The sequence below is a fragment of the Wasmannia auropunctata genome, unplaced genomic scaffold (assembly GCF_000956235.1).
Source record: "Wasmannia auropunctata unplaced genomic scaffold, wasmannia.A_1.0 LD335996.1, whole genome shotgun sequence".
NCBI classification, from domain to species: Eukaryota; Metazoa; Arthropoda; class Insecta; order Hymenoptera; family Formicidae; genus Wasmannia; species Wasmannia auropunctata.
This window is the reverse complement of record NW_012026894.1, coordinates 962404-987962: the sequence shown is the minus strand read 5'-3', so window position 1 is coordinate 987962 and position 25559 is coordinate 962404. Positions and strand designations below refer to the sequence as shown.

The following is a 25559-nucleotide window of genomic DNA, read 5'->3' as shown; positions in this document are numbered from 1 at the left end:
AAACACATGAACTTTCTATCACCGTGCATTTTTCATATTCAGGATTTCTGGAAGAGACGCTCATTTTTTTATTCCAATGTAAACGAATGAATTCCTCATAAAGTGGAGGATAATACCGGAATAGTACATATGAAATCGCAGTTAAACGCAAATCTGTTTTAAATCCGACATCTGCGTTGCTCGATTATAACTCAATTTCCATCCATTATTTTTTCATGCGTTGAACGAACTTATCGCTAGAATGTAATTCTAGCGACATTTGTGATAGCAGATTTATAGCTGAACTTATTTTAAATTTGATATCTACGCGTATAAATGTAATTCCATGCTGACAGCGGTACTTCTTTGATGCGACAGAAAATGACGTGCAGCGCGCGATTTTAAATGGCGGGACTACGAAACTCTGGTTTGGCGAGGAATACATCAAGCAGAGAGGTCGCGAGATTAATTTTGTCACGCTAAAATTAAGATGTCAAGCCCGAAAAAATTATCCGGGACTACATGCAAATGATGATAAAAACCGCTCGTACTTTTTTAACTTGTATCGCGGAGTAAAAGTGACGATTGCCTCCGGGAGGGAAGTGGCAAAACTCATTTACGATGCTAATTACTTCGAACAATTAATTAACTCAGTTATATCAAACTGAATAGAACTTATCGGTCTGCTCGCTTGAGAGGTTCATTTTATATACCTAAGCACAGTGCGTCCTCCTCGGTACTTTGCATAAAAGGGAGTAGCAAGATGCTAATTGCCTTCCTACGTAGGAAAGTTTCATCGGGGAACATCGAGCTCTCGCGGAAAATATTATTACCCTTAATCGTGGCTCGATAAACATCGCGTCCCCCTGCCACCGAGCTCCGAAAACACTCGCAATTAAATGACTGCGCAACGCAATTCGGGCGAAGGACGCGAAGCAGACAGATAGCCCGCTAAAAATCTTGCGCAGTACAAGCAGCAATCCAGCTCCCTACAGCCGTGGCGCCGCGTGGTCCCATTTATTTTCAACTGTCAATAAAACGCAAATAAATTCCCGCTGGTTGCCGTAGCTAAATATATTTCGTTCCGTATACCTCCATATCCCCGGTAACAGTCCCTGAGTTTTGTTCGCGGCGAGGGATTACGCGCTGAAAATTCGGCATTTTCGTCTCGCGTTTTTTCTCACGAAAACAAAAACCCGAGGAATACGAAGGTGCACATTTATCGCGCATGTTAATAAGTGTTATCAGCGGACTTTCAACGATCTGCATTAATGAGAATTTCACGTCTTATCTGTTTTGAAGAACTTATGGATGCCTATGATATTAATATCAATGACTGCGTTCAGCAAAGAAAACAGATTAGTGAGCGCTTAGTGATTCTTTATTATGATTGATTTTTGCACTTAGATCCAGCGAAGACCTAAAGGCAAGAATCATATTAAAGAATCACTGAGCGCTCCGCACTAATGTTTTCTCTGCTGACGTAGTCACTGTCTCTTCACAAATAGACACATAATCATTTTTAGCATTCTATACTTAAATCGCACAAAATGTTAATGTAAAATCTCATTCCTCTCTCCTTCCTATTTTCACACTTAAGAAATCCAAATCTGCAATAATAATTTGTAATATAATCACTAAGAAATTCAAGTAATCGCAAATGTAATAATATTATTGATTTATTTACGGATGAATGACGGAATTCATGTGCCAAAGAAGAATGTGTATAAATATTGTCGACATGTCAATTTCCGTATAAATATGGCGTCATTCTATATATAACCAATTTGCTGCAGTAAATGCAGTAACCGGGAACACGTATCGATTCGAATTAAAATAAAATGTCGCCGGGGATTCGGCAAACGTCTGATCAATTTATTCGTTGGTTTCGCTGTTAAGTGAAAATATTGACGGTAGGTAGCATATTGCAGCATAGAGAGATCTCTTTCATCAAAAGCAATTTGCAAATACTTTCTTTCTCTCACACTTGTCGTTACAACAATAAAAAAATGAATAAAGAACATGCCACATGATGCTCTCTTCTTTCTGTTCATTCAAGAGGATCATTCTGTAAATCTGACGATAATATCGACGTATCAATACGCATATAACATTTGAATATCAGCGTGGGAAACAATATATTTATTTGTAACAAAGACATTCAAACGCGTCTCTTCAATTCCTGTGCCATAGAAATGTGGTTAATAATAATAATAATAATCGTAATAGTTATAACAGAGGATGATAACAGAATGTGAAATTAATACAAGTTCGCATCTCGCAAGCATGACGTTCGCACAACGTAGCCCCACGATATGTCCACATTATAACATAATAGAGAATGCGGTGCAACGTCTGCCGAGAACTTTGCTACGTGATTTGTTAACGAGATGAGGCTGTACGATGCGATTTAACTTTCCGAGAGATGTAACAGCGGCGCGTCATCCGCAATAAAATCAATGCGTATACAAGTATTAAGTGCATTACATAAAGTTAGGTATTTTTAATATCGTACAGACGTCCGGTAGTAGCTCGAGTGTGCAAAATGAAAATATTTCCATTTGAACGCATATTGCAAAAAAATTTTAATTACAAGTAATAGATACATCGCAGCACTTGCTAATATACATTTAAAATGTTTACATAATTTAAGACGATGATTACCTTGAATATATGAAGCGCGCACATATTTACAAAGCTATGGAATATACGGTAACGTCTGACGAGCGCGGCGAAGCGTGCATTCGAGCAATTGAAGTTAGAATTAACGTCCTGGAAAATGTTGAAAATCCAGGAAGCGTGATGATAAACGTCAATTTGCTTACAACGGACAGACTTTCCTCCTCGGTGCGCCGACGAAAGATTGTCATCGAGCGCTTCAGAAAATTTATAGGAAATTGAAGAATTGTGTTAAAAAAACACGTTTGTGATATTTACGCGAGCTAAATTTAACGAGCGGGAATTTATATTACAGAACACCGTGAGCTTTTACTTTTTACGTAGAAACGTAAGAAGAGCGTTATCATGATAATAATAGAAATTAGACGATATTACAAATTTCTGAGACCTGCTCCTTGTCGCAGCTAAAATAACAAAGCACAGCGTATCGCGAGATTACAAGAAGATGTTTCGGAAATTCTCGGAAAAGGAATTTCTTCGCGCAAAGGGAAGGAAGAAAATGCAGATAACGCGTAAACGAAGAAAATAGGAGTATAATATACCGATTCGCAAAGCTAAGATTTCGAAATTATTCGCATTCGTTACGAGGCTAAATCGCTTTACAAGGAAGAACATTATCTTCGCATCGCTGCATTAAAAGAAGAGAATTTCAAGTAGTAAAATATTCCGCGAACGAAATTTTCTCCAGATACTATATATATATACCCATTGCAACGGTTGGTTACTCCCCTCCGTCAAGCTATGCAAACTCGATTTAAATATTTTTCACCCCGCTGTAATCCACGGGCGTATAAGTTTGGAGCGCGCATAAGACAAACTCTGTCCGAAAAGCCTTTGACCTTTTACGATCGTTAATCGGCGCAGCGGTGCTCCGTCCTCGCATCATTTTCGAAACTAGGTACCTTGAGCGCGGCCACGATGAACGTGCCCGGAGGATGCCTCGGCTCCAGGCAACCGCAAAACCGCGAGCGAAGGCTTATCGAGTTAAGCCTGGCCAAAATCACGGCTCGCCGCGTCTCGCCCCTCGGGCCACAGATATCTTGAGATACTACCGAAATATTCGGCAATTCTATCTGGCGAGAGAAAGCCGGTCGACGGTTCGCGGCGGCACGGCGCAACTAAGTGTGATGGGTAATGAAGATAAGAGCGCGATGGGAAAGAGGAAAGCCTCCGAAAGGGAGAGAACGCCGAGAATTCTCCAATTAAATCCGGTGCCCAACCAATTCCTCCTATCTCCTCTCTCACTCTTTTTCCCCTCCCTCTTCTCTTCCTCTCTCTCTCTCTCTCTCTCTCTTTCTCTCTCCTTACGACGTCACTCCGAACTCCATCCCTCTATGAACGTTATTCTAGAACCTCACCGTGTCTCCTTTTTCCTCATTTTCTTTCTTTTCTTTTGTTATCCAATACACTGCCGCTTATACGACAGAAATCTAAATCCCGTCTCTTCGATAGCACGGATACCCCGGTAGTAATTCCGGATTTGTAAATCGTTTTACGTGGGAGCATTTTTTTTGCTCGCCACCGAATAAATTGCGTTCAGGTATATCTCAATGGCCGGATAAAGCTGTTAGAAACGTTAGCCTGCCGACTATCTCAATCACCAAAATCCCCGTTGTTTCTTGTTTTAAAAAGAAATACAAATTGCTCTAAGAATTAAGGTTAGAAATTTCACAGAATATGCTTGCTATTAAAAATGATATTATTATAACGAGTAACATTTTCAGCATTTTAATATTATATTTATATTTAACAATAGAAGTACCAACGTTTCTTACTCACTAAAAGAAATTCGACCAAGTGAATGAATTACTATGAAAATAAAGAAAGCTGATTAAAAGCCAAACATTTCATCAGTAATTTTATATAAAGAGTATTTCATATAAAGGATGTAGTTATTGAAAAGTCAAAGAATTTCAGAGAATCCTATCTTTTACGAGAAATATAATTCCATTCTAAAAAACAGATACGGTCAGAAATGACTGCACGGTACTTCTGTTAAATAACACGTTTGCTAAAATTCATATCGCTCAGTACGATGCAAAAATACAATTTAGTTGCGAATCCTCGTTTTACGCGCAGAGTGCGTTCTCGAAATACCTTCATGCTCTACGAGAAATAATCGAAGCACTCGAAACGTTGCGTTAGGTAACACCAGAGGTCCGATAGGGATGGCTCGCGAAATCTCATTTTTGTCCGATGAATGCACTTTCGGGATAATGTGCGCGAGCGAACGAGCGAGAGCGAGTGCGCGCGCGTTTGCGGGTGGCGTGTATAAGAGCGGGTCCAAAAAAAGGGGAGAAACTGATAGAAGGGAAATGGGACGGGGCGGTGGCGGAAAATAGGGTGGGCTGCGATAGGACGGGTCGCGTGTGTAGGCCAGAATCGGGGGTGTTCCGGGAGGGAGCCGGGACGCGCGGAACGTGATTAATCGATGTTACCGAGCTAGACGAAGCGAAAGAGGGCGCCGTGACAAAGGTCGACTTCGCCATGGCGCCTCTACGCATAGCGCCGTCGGATTACCGGGACGGTAACGAGTTAACGACGAAGGCCGGCTCTCGTCGACACGACGCAGGCCATTACCCATGACAAATACTGCGCTATGACGTTGACTTTTTCTTTCCATCCGCTCCGCTTTCCACCCCTCCCTCCCCCCAGCATCACCCACTCCGCCCCCCGCCCGCGCCACCCGTCGTCGTATCATTCCGCGTCAGTCGAGGCGACACCGGGCTGCGAAAATGAATTTTTGCTTGGCAACGGACTTTTGTACGGCACAGAGAACGCTAAGCTCGGCCATTAGCGCGACCCGTATCTCATGCCAGTTGCAGGATTGCCCGGCCGTGCTTTCTTATGGTGTACCTTAGAAACGAGGGATTTGCCTGAAATGGTTCTGGCCTCCGTCTCCCTTCTAAACGAAACGGCACCGTCAATTGATCGATAAATGTCTGTCGTTTCTTTGGATTTACTTCTACCCGAGCAACTTTGCTTTCTGACGATAACGAATCAAAGTGAAGTGCATATTTGAGAAATAATCGCATAACATTATTTAGATTGGTATTGAAACAATTTGAATTTCGCGAGAGATTCATCAACAAAATGTTTGATATAGCCACGTTGTTATGAGAATTTTTACTTTCTAGAATGGTGAGCGTCGAGAGTGCAACTTTCAAAACTTCGCTTCCGATTCTGTGAGGATCGTTGCAAAGTCATGTATGCAAATCGACCGGTTGTCAGATAAATTGATAAATCGGAAAACGATGCCTAGCAATGCGCTTTTTTAAAATATCAATTCTCATATAAATCCACCGTCTAAGATTGAATTAAACGAAAAATTGAAAATCTGCAGCATTTTCAACAGAATTTCTTAATTGTTTGACGTATACAAAAGCTGAATATTTCAGATAATATGAGACTACATCGTCTACGCTATGCAAAGCCATGAAAATCTTAGTGGCGTTATGAGTTCATATTATTATCTTTAGAATATGAAGGAGCCGGAGGTTGGAAGGGGCGGGGGAAGAGGAAGTGCACGGTATAATTGAAAATACCGAAGCGCACTTGAAAATGTCGATAAATCCTTGATACCTTGCCGCCTCGATCGTGGTCGTGACGCAAACCCGATTCGTGGGATACGAACGAAGTTGAATGAGACGGGCGAGAGCAGGTACAGCCCGATGATGGTAAATGGGGGGATGAACAAGAGACTGAATGGGGTAACCGCGCGTAACACATGTATCGTTGATTTGATGAATTTCAACTCTGTCGCACGCAAATAAACAAAGAAAAGAGGAAAAGGATGGGACAGAGATGGATGGGAGAAAGAGAGAGAGAGAGAGAGAGAGAGAGACAATAAATTGAGTATTTATAACATTAATTATATAGTAATTATTTTTGCATATCCTGCATCAGCGTTTTCTGGTAATGACAGATTCTTTGACGAACACAATTTTTCGTTCGCCGAAATTGAACGGGAAAAGCAATTACCGAGTTAGTTAATATCGGAAATTAAAAGCTCCAAACCAGTTTAGCTTTAAGATTGCAAATCTTGGACAAAAAGCTCGTAATTGAGTAAATTTTAAACGGAATTTGTTTCAACAAAAATTGGATTCGAGATTTCTTTAAAGAAATATGAGAGAAATTTAAAAGCTGTTTACGACAATTAATAAAATATATTCTAGATATATCAAAGAATTTTTCAACAAAAATGCTATCAAGGCTTGCTTTATTTTGGATGTCTTGTAACAAAAGTAGGCAGCAGAGTTTCCGACTAGAGACAAGATAAATAGATGAGCAGAGATTTACATATGTATAAAAATCTGAAAATGAGTAACAAGCACTCTTGTGATATACAAAATGTGATACGATGAAGTTTTTAATTTTTGAGTCACAATTTTTGACGAGTTGTCAATTTCAAGTTTCGATGTACATTTTTTTTTCAAATAAATAAAAAAGAAATCATTGAAAAACCTTAAACGAGACCAACACGCGCGCGTCCGTGTGACGTGGTTATAGTCATTTACATGCGTATTGCTTTATATTTGTATAACATGACGCACAACTCGACTCGACTCGCGCTTTTGACGTCACAGCGCACACATACGAGCCACCGCGGTGGATATTCACGGCGCGATGTGAGAAGCATATACCTACTAAAAAAGAAAAAAATATATATTTTGCGCGAGTGTGAGACATTGTAGCCACAAACCGTCGGGACTGGTAACGATTTTTTGCGCAATTTCGCGACTCGTGAGGGGGAAAGGGGTGAGGGAGTCACTGCGCGGGGGTGGATGTGCTCCTGGCGGAGGAACGTCATTTTATTAGCGCGCGATGCGATAGCTTTTCCTCGCCTACCCATTCACTTACGATATGGACGTGCTTCCACGAGCTTTATTACGAACTTTGCCGGCGGAGATAACGAAGCGGAGATAGACGCAAAAAAAAACATGTTTCCTGGCGTCCCACGTGCTGCGCGGGAACCAATCCCACGCGGCGGTGCACACACGCGGGCCGCTACATAGTCCGGGCATAAAAATAGAACCTGCAACAATGTTTCACGATGTTTGCCGCGACGCGATGTTTATTTCATACCTCGCGCGATACTTCGCGCTAACTAGCACGCCGCAGCCTGAATGATTCGTTACTACGTATTGCATGACGTTCTTTTTTTTTATGAAACGATAAAAGGATCTCGAATTTCTCTGACACAATAGCTTTGTTTGGAAAAAAAAAGAAGCTGAAAGGTAATTCCTCTGTTCTCACATGTGCAGACAGAAAAATCATGACATATAAGGACGACGTAAAAGGAAAAAAAGTTACACGATTCTTCTCTATGGAAAAGCATAAACGTGTAGTTTTTATAATAAATAACTGCGTTTCCGTTATAACGAAAGCCATTTCGCTTTAAAAGCCCATACTTTTCGTTCTTCAATTGCGAACGCATACAAAAGGGGGCTAATTGGAGCATAATTGGAATTACATATCTGGCATTCGCGCCGCGTGCTTTTGCCGACTTACACGTGACGATTCCAGATTCCGCGTACGAATGAGTTAAAAATAATTTGTGCGAGCGCACGGAATTAAACGGATCGGCGCGACGGTACAGCGGGGGCGGCGCGGCGCGGCGCGGACGGTGCGCCGATTTTAAATTGGGACGCACGGTTGCCAGCGATTCGGATTTTGCAACCGGACAAAGGCGATCGTTTGCAGCCGACGGTTAAATCGATGAAACGAGGCAGCTTTCAATTGATTAGAATCCGGCGTTCCAGCCTATGGCGCGGCACGTCCGAATCGAGCGCCCGCAAACTCACGAAACCGCGAGCCAAACGAGTACATCGGCGCGGCGCGGCGGCAGCTGCGTGCGTGCTCGATTGCGCGCGCCCATAGGTGCGTGTGTACAATTTGGACGTATGTCACAACAAACAGGCGGCGTGTCGCGTACACGTATGACGCGTGAATGCCAGCCCCGAACATTCTGCCCGGGTGTGTATATATATATATATATATATATATATTCGATTGCGCGCGCCACGCAACGGTGATATAAATTGAATTGCGGCGCGGCATGAACGTATCCGGACGGCGCCGCCGTCGTTGCCGCTCGAGCACGAGGGCGAGCTCTTCGAGTGCTTGGCGCCTTTAATGCCTCATCCCCGAATCAACGAGAGCGAAATAGATATCCCGAGGTGAAAAGGCGAACGACCGAAGCGAGCACAGCGGAGGCACAGGGGACGGAAGATCCAACACGGCGGACGGGCTGAATTCTTCGGCTATATTCGCCCTCGCGATATTTCTTTGTTTATTCGTCCTCCCTCAACGGGGAGGGAACGTCCGCGCGGGCTCTTGCGAAGTGTTTCACCCTCTCGAAGCCCGGCCAGTTCGACGTTTTCTTTGCTCTCGAGATACGTTGAATCTGATTACGCGGTATACACGAGACGAGATGTGGAAGTGGAAAAACCGCTTGCCGTTCGTTCGTTCGCTCGCTCGACGATATTGCGGTCACTCGATATCGGTGGCCACTCTCTCTTCAGATATGCCGGATAATACTCGTTATTTCAAGATTGATCCGAGCTGAGAATACTCGGTGGAAATCAACTGCGGTAGTAAGATCCCCGCGCGCTTTCGCGTAATTTATATGCATGACTGCGAGACGGTATTACCCTGAATTCAAAATATGCCGCGAAAATATTCGATATTGCGTATTTGCAAAAATGATCCGCCGACAGTACTCGCTGTACCGCGTATGTGAATATTTAAAACATATCTATGCACGACTTCCTCTAAAAAAACTGTTTTACGTTCCATTTAAATTATCTGCCTGCAAATATATCTGTCTAAAAGTATAGAGATACATTTTTTCTGATATATATATTAAACAAAAAAATTTCCTATATCCTTCATTATCACTTGTGAAAAATGGCAACCTAGTGAATACAGACAGCTCTCTTGCTTCCGAGGTAAACAATTCATTAACCGGGTTTCCTATACTAGTAATTATTTATAAGTAGCGTTATCATGCACTGGATATCGTTAAGGAGTCATAAGATACGATACAATTATCGTCCTGAGCTTGTTGAGAGCCTAATTACATGACATGGGGTACGTTGCGGCGAAATTTTGTACACGTTTCTAAGCTTCCGCCTGTGAATTCGCCGACGTACTGACCTATTTCGCCCGAGGCGGTTCTCCGCCCCCGAATTATACATCGACTGCGTCTCGGCATTTCTCAACCCGATAACACAGCCGGCAGCCGACATCCTCGCTGGTACCTGGGCGATTGTGCCGTGGAATTATGGAAGATTTTGATGAAAAGTTTATCGCAACGGCATACGCGATGAGAATATGAACCGCTAACGTTGAACGGAAATTTCACATCGCTGAATAATTCCGATGTGTTGTGCGCGCGCGGGCACGCCACGCGCATAATTTATTCGATACGCTTCCTGACGATACCCGGTAAAGAGCGAGACGTGCGATTGATTTGCCCCGCGCGACACGATCGGCAATTCTTTCGTTTGCATGTGTCGCGAAAGAGATTTCAATCGTGATTCACTTCATAATCAAGACCGCGGATGCGTAGATGCAACGACGGAAGCGACAAAAGAGAAGTGACGGGGAACGTAACGCACATATATACACATTCAATCTGTTTGCGAGAGAAGTGCTCGATACATGGATGGTAGTTCGCGACTTTTTCTCTTTTTTTTTCCTCCTATCTCATCGGTATAGTCGCCGTTGACCGGACTAGGCGAACCTACGCAAATAGTGAACGAACGATGAAAGTTATAACGCTCAAATTTGGATGGTTGATTTTTATTCCCGCGCCGCTCAACTTCCCCCGGGCTTTCACGCGGACTTTTTCTCGTTATCCCGCCGTATGATTGCGGAGGGTGACGATAACGACCTATTGTACCACTCTCTGCTTCGCGGTAGCAAAAAGGTACCGCGTATGACGTCACATCTTTTAGAGCAGAATTTTTGTAATTTCCAACAAATAAATCTCTCTCTCTCTCTCTCGTTAACGAAATTCACATTAAAAAAAAAAAATGTCGCAATTAATAAACTACGCTCGTTTGTCAATTTATTTCGAAATTAATTGCAGAGTATCTTCATTAGAGGGTAAAGGTTAAAATAATAACAGGTCGGAGAGTGGAACGGCCTGTTTGACGTGCTATCGGAGAGAGAGAAAATTAAATGTCACGCGTAATGAAACTGAGAATCAGATTTTGTGCTACGTTCAACGGTCATCCGAGGGAACGGACTGCAGATAGGATGCGTCAGTGATAGAAGCGGTAGGAAAAAAAGGGGCTCTAAAAAGAAAGGGGAAGGCTATTGGATGGCAGTAGACGTAGCCTTTCGACCTCGCGCTCCGTTTGATCTTCCCTCGGAGACAAACTGTCGTCTTCCTACGCCTCGCCCGACTTCCTAGCGCGGCATCTGCGCTTGCATTGTAATCTATAGCTGCCTGCAAGCACGTCCTCTTTTTCTCCTGTCTTTTTTTTCGCATGCACAATTCTCGTCTACTTCTTTCGCGGGCTTTCCCCTCGTCGCTTTCATCGTTCGTGACTTTACGGTGGACATTGGCAACCCAGCGCACCTCGCGACGCGATAAGAATGTATGGGCGTTGTGTGTGCCGTGTTCGTGAATAAAATCGTTAAATGCATCTGTGCGATTTTCATCGGAAATGCAATTCGACATGTGCGCGCACCTCACTACGGAGTAAAGTGATTTTAGAATTCTGCAAGAGTTTTGAAAATCGTGCGTGGAATACATCACGCAAGTATCTACGCGACGGGTGGATATCTGCGTTATCTTTCATCAACTAAAAACACAAAATGCGCGCGGAGGAAAAATTGCAGTGCGCGGCGCACAAATGTATATCACGGAATTACGGATTCTAGCTTTGTATATTTGCTACTGCACCGCCGCGAATATTTATTGCTAAATGAATCGCGCAACTGCGCGTCGACACCAGCACTCTCATCATTAAATCTGCGGTTTGCTTTACTCACATTTGCTCGTTATCGTCCGTTAGCGCTCTGCGGAATTTCCCACCGCGCAGAAATGAAAATGGCATTGCCGAAGCGTGCAAGTGAAGAGAGGGCGGAGGAGAAAAAAAAAGTATAGGATATAATGGTTACTACGATGAATATCACTTGTTTTAATGTTGCATAACGCCCGTAATTTCCGAGGCGTGATAAACTGTTCTTGGGCGTATTTTGATTAAATCCGCGCATTAACATAGTTTCCACTATTTATAGAAATACGGAAACTGTCAGAATCGTCGGAAATTCGAGTAATTAGCGTGGCACACATAAAGGTTTCATTGAGCTCAAATATAATATGTTCGACATTTTTTTCATGATCTAACAACGATTCGCGTATACTGCACAGGTGTTTTTAACATCGAAACTTTTTCAATTTAATGCTCGATCTAATTTTTGCCATAATTGTTCTCTAATGTAAATATTTAACTTGATGTAGTTTTACTTTCAAAATCTATCTTCATTATTTAACTGTTACATAAAATTTATGATCATGTGTGTACATATTTTTTTAAATGAAAGATGTACGTATTTTTGAATCATTCGACTGAATAACGCATTCGTAAATATCGAAATCGTGCATATGTGATTATTTGCACAGCGACTTGAGTCTTGGAGTCGATGGAGTCCTACGCGCTGGAGAACTAGACGCGTTAAATGTAAAAGTCGAACAGAGTGCATTCTATACTTTCGCGTTTGACGTCCCGGTAAATACAGCCGTTGCGTCCTGAATTCGAAAGCAAACTGTCAGCACCAATACCCAGTGTAAACTGGCATTGGATGTACATCTCGATAAGAACTCGGTTCTCCGCTTGCCGAATCGATTTTCGTGAGTCTTTATGCAAATAAGTTTCAGCGTCGCTCCTCATCATGTATATGTCGACCATAATCAATTATCTGCACATGCATTAACGGCGGATGTTGATCGACTGTGTTACACGAGGATTAATAGACAATAAAGATAAAGATATTTGATAAGATATTGTTTGTGTAATAGTAAATAAGCAAATAAAATTTTTACGCAAACAAAGTGATAATTTATATGTTCAATAATATAACGTGAGACCAATTCCTTTAGAATTCTAATAACGTCAGGGACTTCCCATTTCATGCATAGATATGAGCAATTTTGTCTATCACAGTTATAATACACCGGATCGTCATTTGTTAGTTTACTATATAAATAAGATAGCTATATTTATGTCACGAGGCTTTCAGATACGTGAAAGTAAAAAAAAATAAATATATATATATACAAATGGAAATATGCTGCTGTTGCAAGAAAAAATCCGTAAAAGCCCTGCACGAGCTTTCATGGATCCTCGGAGATTTCATTACGATACATCGACGTTTCGGTGTTAAGTACTAGGCGTGCAGGAATTAGACGTTCAGGCTTAGATATTCATGCGCGAATGTTTCGCATTCTGAATTGAAACCAGTCGATTACCCGTCGTATCATGGCTCGTCGGGGTCGATTATGCGATGCCACGCACGGCTGCCTCCCGCTAATGCTTGCGATCTTGCAGTCCGTCGGTGCGGCGCGGCGTAGCCCTCTCAAAGCACGCAGAGTTACAAATTACAGGCGCCCCGACGCCCGATGCCCTCATGTCGCGACGTAAAATTATGATCTCCCTCTCACCTCCAATTAAGCCGACCGCCCACGCTCGCTTCCCTGTCGGCACTCGATCTTCTCGAAAAGCTCGGCGGGCGCTCCCGTGACGTCAACATGCCGCGGCTCTCAGTTTTGTTTGTCCCGAGATTTCCCCTACGCATATTTTACCGCGTAGGGAGACCGTTATTTCGACGTTGTGATTCCATATATTTTCCGAAGTGCTTTGTCTGATTTTAGGGAGCTTATTGCCCGATCAATTCAATGAAGAAAGCTTAATAGAATTCTGTATAAAAAAAAATAATTATATTAATTTTTAATTTTTCTTTTTGGATTATTTTTGGGGAGAATTATTATATTTACTGTTTTTTCGAATAAAGACATAGCCAATAAATATTCCGGAAAATGAGCCGCGTAGTGCGAATTTCGTTGTACAAAGCGAAGGAAGAGAAAACGGATCGATGGTGCGTATCTATCCGAGAGGTTCCTATCGATTGGAAATTGCTCCGCACTGGAAGCACTGTACTTCGGAATGAATGATCCATGTGTAGCCGGCAGTGCTAACAACGAGAAACACAAACAGACCTGAGGCTGCCTATGGATTGGATCGCTAGATTTCATTGCGTCGAGATGAGTCACTCCAATCACGTTCAATTATGGGCGAAGTACTCGAACGGATTAGATCGATCGACACCGTCATTAACCCTTCATGAGTACGAAACCCTTGATGTGAAAAGGATGAACTAGCTATCGCGATATTGTCAATTCAAATTTGAATTTCATACATATTTGTGCGTTTCTATATCTCCCTCTGTTAATCATGCGTCGATCTCACTATATAGTATATCGATTTATATCTGCGAGTTTATAAAATCGAAACTACACGAGGCTATTCAAAGTACTGCATGAATGCACAAATTTCTACACTTATTATTTCGATTAAAAATTGCATAGAGCGTTTAATAATATGATTATTAATAACATTAATTTCGTATATCTTTATTTCACGCGCATCTATAACGTAAATATCGTTTCTAAATCCATCTTTGGTTAGGTCAAGCTTTTTTTGAATCTCAAAATTAACAAGCTTATCGAGAAGAAATGAGAGGGAGCGAGAGAGGAGGGGGGGGGGGCAGATTGTTAACCATACGTGGGAACGGACAATATGCGAAAACAGGACCGACCCCGATCGATTTTAGCACACGGAACTCGGTTCTCGATACGAAGCATGTCAACTCACTGTAAATAATGACGTACACGATTTCGCGACAGACATGCATCAATCTGACAGACCAGTAACCGACGTCCTCGCGTTTATTTTAATTAATCCATTAACTGATTCAAAGCGTTGTCAGAGAATTGCGTGAATGGAGATTTGTCGCTCGCAATCAACGAATTACACTATTATACAGCGCGGAGTATGCGCGTTTACTCTGATGTAGAAACTCGTACGTATACCTTATGTGGGCGTCGTGTCGTGTTATCGGGAATTTTCTGTTGGTATTCTGACATGTAAAGACGACTGTTTTGAAAAAGATACATGTCAGGCCGTATCACGTCTGGATGATGATAAATTTTATTGAACGCGCGAATTCTGGATGATGCAGCATTGCTCTTAAGGAAAGATATAATGCATACTGTGGAATGATGTGCGATTAAACTTCGCGATAATACAAATAATGCTGACAATATACAATTTTTGATTACATTGTTTCAGAGATAAGAATCACATGTATTCAACTTCGCGGTTTTAGGACGACAGTGACATAAATATGATATTTTCCGACATCTCATTCGCTCTGTCAATCATTACAGTGATTGACAGAGCGAACAATATGCGGGAAAATGTCACATACTTATTAATTATAATATATAGAAGAGAACTAAACGTGTTGAGAGCTATTTGCAACACACTTCGCAACAAAATAATTAAAGTATTGGTCAGTTTTAACTAAAATTAATTCTTGTTCCTCTCCTCGCGACACGAACTCATTAGTACATAATTAACAGTTTGTTTAAAACGATGAGCTTCGCAGAATTAAACGGTATTCGATGCAACGATTCGCATATAGTTTAAATGCGTTATCTATTTCATTAATTGAACCGTTTATAGATTATGAAACGCCGCGTGTTCAAAATCAACAAAAAAAGGAGAGAGAAGAGTTGGAAATGTTACGAAACGTTTTCGTCGATTTCTCTTCTGTCCGCGTTCTGCTGAATAATCTCTATCTCTGTGCGTGACTAACATTCCTCAGCATCCCGAAACTTTTTTACTTTTACCGACACCGGGGAAAGAGAGCAATACCTCGCGCTCGAACTCGGCATATTTGAAAACTCCTCTCGTTCTAGAATGCAACTATTCGTAACTGGACAGGATACACAGAGTGTCGGGGAAACTTTCGACTTTGCCGTAGGACAAAGTAATATTTTTCTGTATACTTTAGACCTCTTTCTGCCTCTATCGAGCCCGTTCAAGTTTTCACTCGCGGGCGAAACAATTATCTCCCTCTTTCTATCGTCTCACCAAATGAATCATTACGCGATACTCGATTAATATTAGACGTGCAATAGTTCATTGTGAATCGAAGCTGATCAACGAAGATACAATATGCGTACGCTATTTTAGGAACCCTTTCACAGCACTTTGCGTCATTATCCATACTTGCCTCGCTAAATATTCGGGACTAATTGCGGGATTGAAGCTTTCATCAGGCACGAAAGAGGTATCATTACCGATGAATGGAATCCCGCACGAACGAGGCATCGTGCGTGTCTGATTTCCCTCACGCACCATTCTCATCTCTACATTCTGTCTCTCCCTTCCTCACGCGTTATCCCTTTCTCATCCTGATAATTTGGAGCAGGCTATTTTCTACATTTCCCCTAACAAATATCACCAATAACAGTAATGAGAGGGAATGATAGAACTCTAATGGGAGGGTATAGCGCTGCCATTATTTGACTTGTTTATGACTCCTTCATCACTTTTGCGTAGAATTCTTGTTAAAGGGGGAAATACTCTGCACGCAATCCGGCAGGATGTCACAAGTTTCATTAATTAAGGGGGAAACGCCTCTGAGTGAGTGTCACACCCGCGTCGTCGTTCGCCGTACGTGAATGCCAACGGTAGCGCCTGGTAGTGTCAAGTAGAATACGGAATGTGAGAAAGGACTAATATGTTCCAGAGACATGACATTGGCAACCCCGTCAGATTGATGACTTGATTAATAATTACCGCAACAATCAAACTTTTTTATCTTAGACTACCACACCTGGGTAAAATTTACCCGGATCACTTTTGAAGTGCGTGCCACTCCGACAGGGTTGAAGAAGTGGGGACGCGATGTGGGGGAGGGGAAAAACCTTACAAGTGTCCTCTACAACCTTCCATCATAACCCACGTCATTCCACTTGGTACTGCCATTCCAGCCACGCGTAAAGTTCGACAATCGGTCTAGTTCACTCGGTCAAATAAATGTTTTTTAAAGTGAAGCTATATGAGGTATTTTTCTTTTGAAAATACCACTCATGTTCTCTTAGAAACTATGCTTTACTTTTTTTTATTCCTCTCTGAAAAGAACTGCGATGTCAGACGTGTGCTCAGCCTTTTTCGGAAAAGATATAAAAGCTGATTTACATTTTTGCAAATTGTTCATGTCTTTAAGATCTTTGAGTGTTATTATCCATTCAGTCACCTTTCTTACTGTCTGGCGTATTGATTTAAAAAAAAAGTTCTAAATCGATGCATTTGAACTGAAGTTACGGAACAAAATATGTAGGTAGGCAGGGTAAATTTTATCCAGTGTGGTAGATTTGAGTGGCAAACATGGTGTGGTAGTCTAGGGTTAATTATATTTACGCTCATCATTACAGCCACGTACGAAAAGGATCTCGAGGAATTATAATAATATCTCTCTTCAAAATTATTTTTATTTCACTTTATTCTCTACAGATTTCTTGTCTATGTTTTCAAATATCTGAAGAGAAAAAAGTAACTTATAAGTTCTTTTATGCAAGTCAGATTGAAAAGTTTTGTTATGCGGTTTCTAGAAATTTTTTCTAGAAATTATAATAATACGTAATTTATAATTTAAGCACGATTTTGACTTGTTTATTCTCGGAGATGGAAAAAAAACAAAGTTATGCGAGCGTGGCAGCCGACAATAATTGCTTTGTTAATTGTAATGTTAGACATACGGAAACCCGATTCGAGATCTCACTTTCGTAACACTCTCCACGATGTGGAGGGACATTTACCAAACATGATCCCAACTCGGGATTCGTTGGCACGCGGACATTGAGCCTGGAATCGTGAGATTGACCCCCGACTTGAACATTGCTCCGAATGCAAATCGGATAGTTTACACCAACGCAACGGCTCGAGACGCTCTCAGATTACGTCCTCTGATGCATGTTCGAGGACGCCCGACGACAGGCGCTAATGTCAGAGTCCGGTGTGTGTTAGCCCAATCTAGAAAGTGACAAAGTGCTTACGTGGCAACGTGCGTTGTGGTCCAATTACGACGGGGAGTTTATCCTATTAAGTTCATTTCACGTTGAACAAACGCGCGAGAAAACGAACGGGATACTGTCAAACACACGCCTCGCTGAAACTTGAATATAAACAGCGCGGAAAATTATGCAAAATTTTAGGGAGTTATTGAAATAATTATTATCGTGACTATCGTTACTACGGTAGGTACCCTGCGCGTACTTGAATAAACAATGACTCGACGGATACAATTCAATCAAACGTACGTAATGAAGCGTACGCATTGTCATTACTGTTTATCATCATGTTTTCGCTTGGCGGCATTATGCATACGAGAAAATTTACATTCAAATGCATTCTGACATTTCGAAATTGGTTGCGTTACGCACGCCTGATTATATAGCTTCAATTCGCGCGTGTGTACAATAAAATCGCGAACGATGTACGATAAGGTTCTTGTTTTCCGTCGGTCCGGCATTTCGCCCCCGCACTGGGCGAAATTACGTACGGGCTAGTAGAACGATTTGCATTAATTCGCTCGGTGTATTCGCTAATAACCCTTGCCTAATGGCGCAATCTATTAACAAGAATCGTGGCTAGCGCGGCGGAATTCCTTTGTACCTTGTTCATACGTAAATAGCCGACCTCCCCCCTATACGGGAGCCTGTAATCGACGCAATGTATGTTACTTATCGGATTGTTCCGGATAGTTTCGGGAGTAGTCTGTGATTTTGGTCTCCACGAAATGACATCACGTTTCCCCTCCCCCCCGCTCCCATCGGAGTCAATGTACTGTCACCGACATAGTTGAAACGTGATATGCGCAGCTACCGGATCTGAAACTACGTTGGAAACTCCGTTTTCACAAAGGCCCCGACGTGTAACAAACGCCGCGCGTAACATACTTGTCCTCTTTGAGGAGAAGTACGTAGTTAACAACTGTACGGTGTTTTTACCGAGCGTTACGTATTTTCGACAATAGAAAGAGTACGGGGCGAGAACTTCGCGTTTCTTACGTTTCAACATAAAATTTTTATCCCTGTAAAACATTATATATTGTTAACGTCCGTAAATAATACGCGATTAAATGACGATATTTTTCCAGGTTTTGAAGGTAGTCAGGAGTTAAATATTCGTCAATTGTTTTCACTGTTTGCACGGCCGCCTGCACAAAGGGACGGAAGTTATTAATTGTTTTCTTCTCTTCCATATATACGTGTGCAAAGGTCGCGCGAGTGACCTGAGAATTCACGGCGACCTCAGTGGAAATTCATCGGTATGACCCGACTGAAAGATATGAATCGCGAAAGAACAATGCTCGTGAATTTAACACCATCCAAGACGGCGGTCTAATTAAGAAGCAACACGAGGTAAATATGAATGTTGGGACGGAAGCAGTACGCAAACATAAGAAAAAGGGAGGACGAAGTCGGGGTGGAGCGAAGCGGGCGCGGGTTACATAGCTCATCCGGAATGTCGGACTTCCTACTCGTGCATTTTCTCTTATTTCTAAATGGAGAGAGATAAGACCGCCGGCCTGCATTATAGATAAGCATACATGAAAGCATGCAAATCTGCAGCAGCTTTTAAACCCGTATTTTATTCAACGCGGGTGCTGATGTCGTATAATTTTAAAAGAGCGCAATTTTAAAACAAGAACTGCAAACGTATTGCCGAAAATGTGTTTTCTGTTAATTCACAAAAGATCCGTTTTATATCTGACAAACAAATTCTCTGAAAAACACTTTTGACAAGTTTAATATTTAGAGCGAACGTAATTCTTGATTATTATATAAACTAGAGACGAGTACAGTTTCGATTCTTAACTTCTTGAGATGGGAAGACGCAGTAACGCGGCGTTATAACGCGGCGAAATGTTTAGAAGGGCAGTAACCGAGTCTCCTTTTAACAGAGGAAGAGAATTACTCGAATCCACGTCTCCCCACCTACGAACAAATGTCACCGAAAGTCGTAAAGTGGCGAGATAGGGTGAACATAGGCGATGGGCACGTGGCCTGGATATTTCCCGGGACACAGTTTGCAAATACCCTACGCCGAAATAACCCCCGGCGCATAAGCCCCAAAGAGAATTTCCCATGTCGAATCGAGCGGCCGTGAACCGAAGAAAACAACCTCGACGATTCGACTATGGCACAGCTCGAATATGGCATGTACACACATGGCACAATTTCAACTTGTTAATTACTTTAACCAATCGCAAAGCTCACTTGTAACAAAGACATTAATTTGCAATAATATTGAACGACGAAGAGAAGACGATTGTTATAGTGTATCAAAGTTAGTTTGTAGTTTGAAATTGAGAGAAATCATATGTTTGTGAAAGAAAGCAATTAGCGTTGTTTCAATATGACCAGCGGAATCTATGAAAAAGAATATCAGGAGGAAATGTTTCAGAAATATTCTTCCGGGAAAGATATATGTCTGAGCGTAACGGCGAGATTAAACGAAAGATAGAACGCCGTGTTTTACGCAGTTGCATCGCAGTTAACGCGGCTGAGATTACTTCGGCATGTATGCGCGACATGTAACACACACGCGCGCGCGCGCGTCGTCGCGCGCTCGGTATTACAAATTCAAATGCAGCACTCATATTGTCAGAGTTATGTTCCCCAGAGGTGACTTGTCACAGAGTCGACATTTCAGAACGCCGCGCAGCTGTATAACTCCCCCCCCCCTTGTACCGATATGTAAATACAGCGCCGCCGATGGAGATCTCGCGGAAGTCTCACCGGGGCGCGTAGAACAGTGGACCGTATCATTTGGCGATTGAAATGCAGATCTCGATGCAGATTAATGACATCCCAAAGTAGATGCGCGCTCGTCGATCCGCTAGACGTGCTCGCCTGCTCTGACAGAAATGATATAACGCTCGTGATCCTCGGATCTCCCGCAAGATGATATAGTACGTGAACGTCATATGTCGCACGGCCGTGCGACACATATTTCCGTAAAAATGCGAATTTTCTTTTATAAACGTATACACAAATATGTGCAACGTTTCCGTATGATTTTTCATATATACATATATAAAATCTCTACGTATCTCTTAATTGATGAACTCGCTGCAATATAATGGGTTGACCCGCAACGTAGCTGAAAATATGTAGATATTTGTAGAAATAGATTATATGCATTATATTTTCCCGTCGGTTTAATTTTAGAGTTTACTTTTTTCCATTTTTTTTCGTGCAAAATCTAGGTCAGCCCACTATCGCAGCAAGCCCTTCAATTACGTTATATGTCTTATTAATTTTAAACTAAGAAAATGTATCGTCTTCTCTGCATCTTCTTGAGACTTTTCTCTCATTTTTAGAGATGAATTAAGGTCAAAAATGTGCAAATACCTATATATAGAATCAAGGGAAATGCATTTTCCGAGAAAATGGAGAGCATCTAAAATTTCACAAACAGGATTTGTCTCTGCAGTAACTCGATAAAGACTTTTCACACAAACAGCACGAACGCGTTCGCACCGTGCTTTATACATCGCAAATAAGGGCCAGCTTACAGCTGACAAATCGATTTTCCAATAAAATCTATATTTGCGCCCGTTTTGCATCGATGATTATTACGTCATAAAGCAAAACGTACCGTAAATTTCGCTGTAAGTAAGAAGAGCTGCAAGTTGAATTATTAAGTTTCGATAGCGGAATATTAAATTGATCTAAAATAATTACACATATAGTAATTACTGATAATATCGTCGCCAATCTCAATATCTAAAATAATTAAAATAATTAAATAATACTCGTTTTTAAACACGTTCTTAAAGACAGTAATTGGCGAGTAATTTACGATAGCTGAAATTTAAAGATTAAAAAATTAAGAATATTAACTATTGGGCAACCAACATCTAGTCTCAACCGAATTTGTTTTTCCTTCATATTATTTATTATAATGACTCATTTAAATTGCATAATACGTATATTTAAATTTGAAAGGCCAAAGCCTTATTGAAAGGCCTTGGAATCCTTTCACTGCAAAAATCGTACTAAAGAAAAAATTAATAATGTTATTACTATTTTTAAACGATTTTCTACATCCAGCTTTGTAAGTTCGCAACTCCTTAATGGATCTCAGTGTCGGATATGCAAGTTAGACATCCGCTACGCCTTGCGTAACCGGTTTTGTCAAAGGAATATGCAGGTGTAAAAGCGAGTGGTATCTAATTAGCGGTCAGCTCAGCCAGTCGACCTTAATTCAGCGGTTGAGACTTACTTTTCGTTTGTCCACCCGGTCTCTCCTGGGCTGCGCATATCTGTAGCAGCATTTGGGTTTAGTACACGAGTGCATTACGTATCTCGTTTGTGCATCGTAAAATAGAAATGTAGGAGAGACCAAAAAGGAATTGCTAACCTCGAAGAAGAATACGAGCGATTCACACGCTAAAGACTTACTAAGAGGACAGGTATAATTAGTGTGTCAGACTATTCCTTTACATCTTACTTGAAAATTTCGTTTAATCTCTAAATTTCAGAATCAAAGGACAAAGAGATGAAAGTAAAATTATTCTATAGAATAGAATAATTTTACGAAATTACTCTTTTTGAAAAAAGGCGATCCAATGCGACGATACGACGATCGAACCGCGGATCTCGAGATATTTTTTTAAATGCCGTTCGATTATTCTCTCGATTCTCGACACGGCGCCGGCGTTGGCTGTTAAGATTCGCGCAAGTGATATGGGTCATTCGAAAAATTGCTCTGGCGGCATTGAACCCTCTCTATCAGCAATAATGCTCTACCTTTCTACCACCCTTCTCTATTACGCAAAAGATTTATGTTCCTCGGGGGATCAATGATTTCCGAAAATGGCCGATACGTGCCAATACAAACATAATCTACACACCATGTCTCTCTCAGCTCTTCCATATAGTGACAATCATGCAATATGCGCGAATTGATTGCATGTAGGTCTTTAATTAATTTTTCTAATGACAAAAAATTTCATATTTGGTATTTAGAGAAATGTTTCCGTTGTATAAAGTGGTCACGTAATTGCGAGCTATTTCTGTTAATAGAAACGCACGCTTAAATAATATTTTATTTTTCAAACGGTTTTAATTTTTGGTGATGGAAAGTTAGCGGCGCATGTAACATAAAAAAGAATTAAATTAAATTCCGGATACACATTCTCATGTTCCACGGTGCATCACAAATGCAAGAATGTAATTGCGTTGTAAATAGTTGGAAGCACGCCAAGCGGCTGTACTTTGAAAATTCTGTTTCTCCCTTTATGGCATTCTAATCTCATGTAATTATTCGCATTAAACGTTGGAGAGGGAGAGAAAACTGTAGCATAATTCTATTGATATTAATACCAATCAGAAAACGAAAACGTTACGTGATCGATTCCTTTTATCGATAAATAAATTAGGGATAATTCGGTGTAAAAGATATATCAATACGACTCGTAAAATTCATTTTATGATAACATTTTAGTTTAATTTTATACAGATTATTGATAGTAATGATCATATTCTACCAACTGCAAATATTATGTTATTTGATTTTGCCATCATATCAGATTACTCGTTCACAGAAATTATTTGTAGAGTCGAGTCAAACGCAATGTTTGTTGAAATTACCGCCGCTTTTAGTTTCGAGAGTTAGATCGAGTGGCGAACTTTGTCATCTTATTACGTGAAACATGAGCTTTCCGAAACGCTATGGCAGACCGTAGTAAAAGCGGAAAAGCAAGAAAGTCCGAGCATGCCATTATCGGACACGGCGCGCCTCTGCTAACAATTCCATTTTCTCAACATTGGGGTTTGCGCTTTGCGCGGCGCCAAATGTGGTATTAGTTGCGAGTTAGATGAAAAGAGTAACATTCCTTCTCCGCGCGGAAAGTTTACCTTCGCCCTCACGTGTGTGTTTTCACGGAAGAACAGTTCCCAGGAATATTCTTTCCGGAATGTAGAACGAAAACCAATGCACCACGCGATTCTGGCGTGGTCCAATCCCCCCTTCCCCCTCGGCTTACGATACAACTCCACCGGAAACGGAGAGCAAAGTTAAGATCTGATGTGTCGTTCGATCGGAACTGTTGAACCGGGATAAGCTCCACTTTCAATCGCCGCGCACAGTCTGCTTTATAAACGGTCCTGCGTAAGTCATGAATTTTTACGAGCGATCGACGCGCTCGTAAAAATTGGTCATGACCTCGCACACAGACGTGTAAGAAATTCATGATCGATATCGGTACGTTTGAAAGAAAACGAAGCAGAGAAAGAGGAAGGGGGGAGAGAGAGAGAGAGAGAGAGGAGGAGGAGAGGAGAGGAGAGGAGAGGAGAAACGCGCGGAGGATGAGCGCGCGATACTTCTCCGGAAATTACGCTCTCTCCGCGGAGGCAGCACTTCCGGTCCGGCTATATATAAGTCGTCCCAGTAAGAAGAAGAACCGCAAACGGACATAGCCCGTAAACTTTTCGTGTCCAAAATGTTTTGTCTGCAGCGCGTTTTAGGTAATCCCTAAAAATACAACGTTACCAGCCGGTCCAAATGTACGTTTTTCGCCAGATGATCCCGAACTGTCCCCGAAATCGTCCAATGCAGATATATCATGCATATACATTACATAGATTTTTGAACGAGTAAAAACGCGAAATGGGAATGCGGCTTTATTCATTGTCCTTCCTTTATGCGCAATAACGAGCGATACCGTAATGCTCTTAAAAAGATGCAATATGTATGTATAATTCAATGCAAATTTTCGCTCTCGCTCGCTACATATATTATAAAATATGCCGATATTTATTCATTTTATGCGTAACGCGTAAATCGGATATTGTTTTTCAACGTCGGGCACCGAAACATATTTAACGAATCAAGAAATTCTATAGGTGTACACACAAAAGTGATACTGCGCGATTTCGGGGGAGGGAGGTGGGAAAGTATATTACACCTATATCAATTAATATTAATAATAGTGATACAAGGTAATCAGCGATTGGATTGTCGAAACGGTGTACGTATTGTTTGTTTTATCCTGCGCGTGACTATCCGGATTTTGATATGACGGAATGATGGCGTTACGTAAACCGTACGTTTGACGTACGTCCGGATATCGAACGATGAGGCTTTCAGTTAGCAACATTTCCGCGATTAAATACTGACGGGCACCTACACACATCCCCCTCGGGAACTTCCGATCCGTTTGCCGTCCGGAGTTACTATTTATGACTACTACTCCATATATTTGGATGTAGAAAAGCCAATAATGTACCAACGTCCTGTTAGAATAAACTTCATTTGCCAGCTACTGTTAACGCGTAAAGTACTCCCGCGGATTATACACAGCTGTACATGCATACGTCCACCGTTTTCAACGAGTTTTCTCTCTTTTTTTTTCCATGTGCAGCTCGTGGGCGGTGAATTCGACATGGAGCTGAATTTCGTGATACAGGACGCTCAGAACATCAGGCACATGCTGGAGCTTCTCGACCATTGCCCACCCAATCTCCAGGTAAGCGAGCGACTACGTGATGTTAAACTAGGTCGAATTAATTACGCGCGGAAAATATCCAACGTAAATCCAGGGAGAATGCGGTGGAGAGAGTAAAGCGAGCGCCCGTCGATATCGCAATATCGGTAATTGAAATTGAAAATCCATTGTGTACGTGTGTCTATATATTGTGTGCAGATATATATATATATATATATATATGTATATAACAGATATACATACGTGTGTATACACAACGCGCTTCTTGCAGCGTAGTGTTTCCGAGAATGTGAAGA

The 25559-nt window shown here is 41.6% G+C and overlaps 1 protein-coding gene across 1 annotated transcript in view; it reads left to right on the top strand.

Moving 5' to 3' along the window:
- LOC105453648 (neurobeachin) overlaps positions 1-25559 on the top strand; it is a 307877-nt gene that overhangs the window by 156248 nt on the left and 126070 nt on the right. The window contains exon 2 of the mRNA XM_011695781.1: positions 25180-25284. Within this exon, the coding sequence (XP_011694083.1) occupies positions 25180-25284 (105 nt within the window). The remainder of the gene's footprint in view (positions 1-25179; positions 25285-25559) is intronic.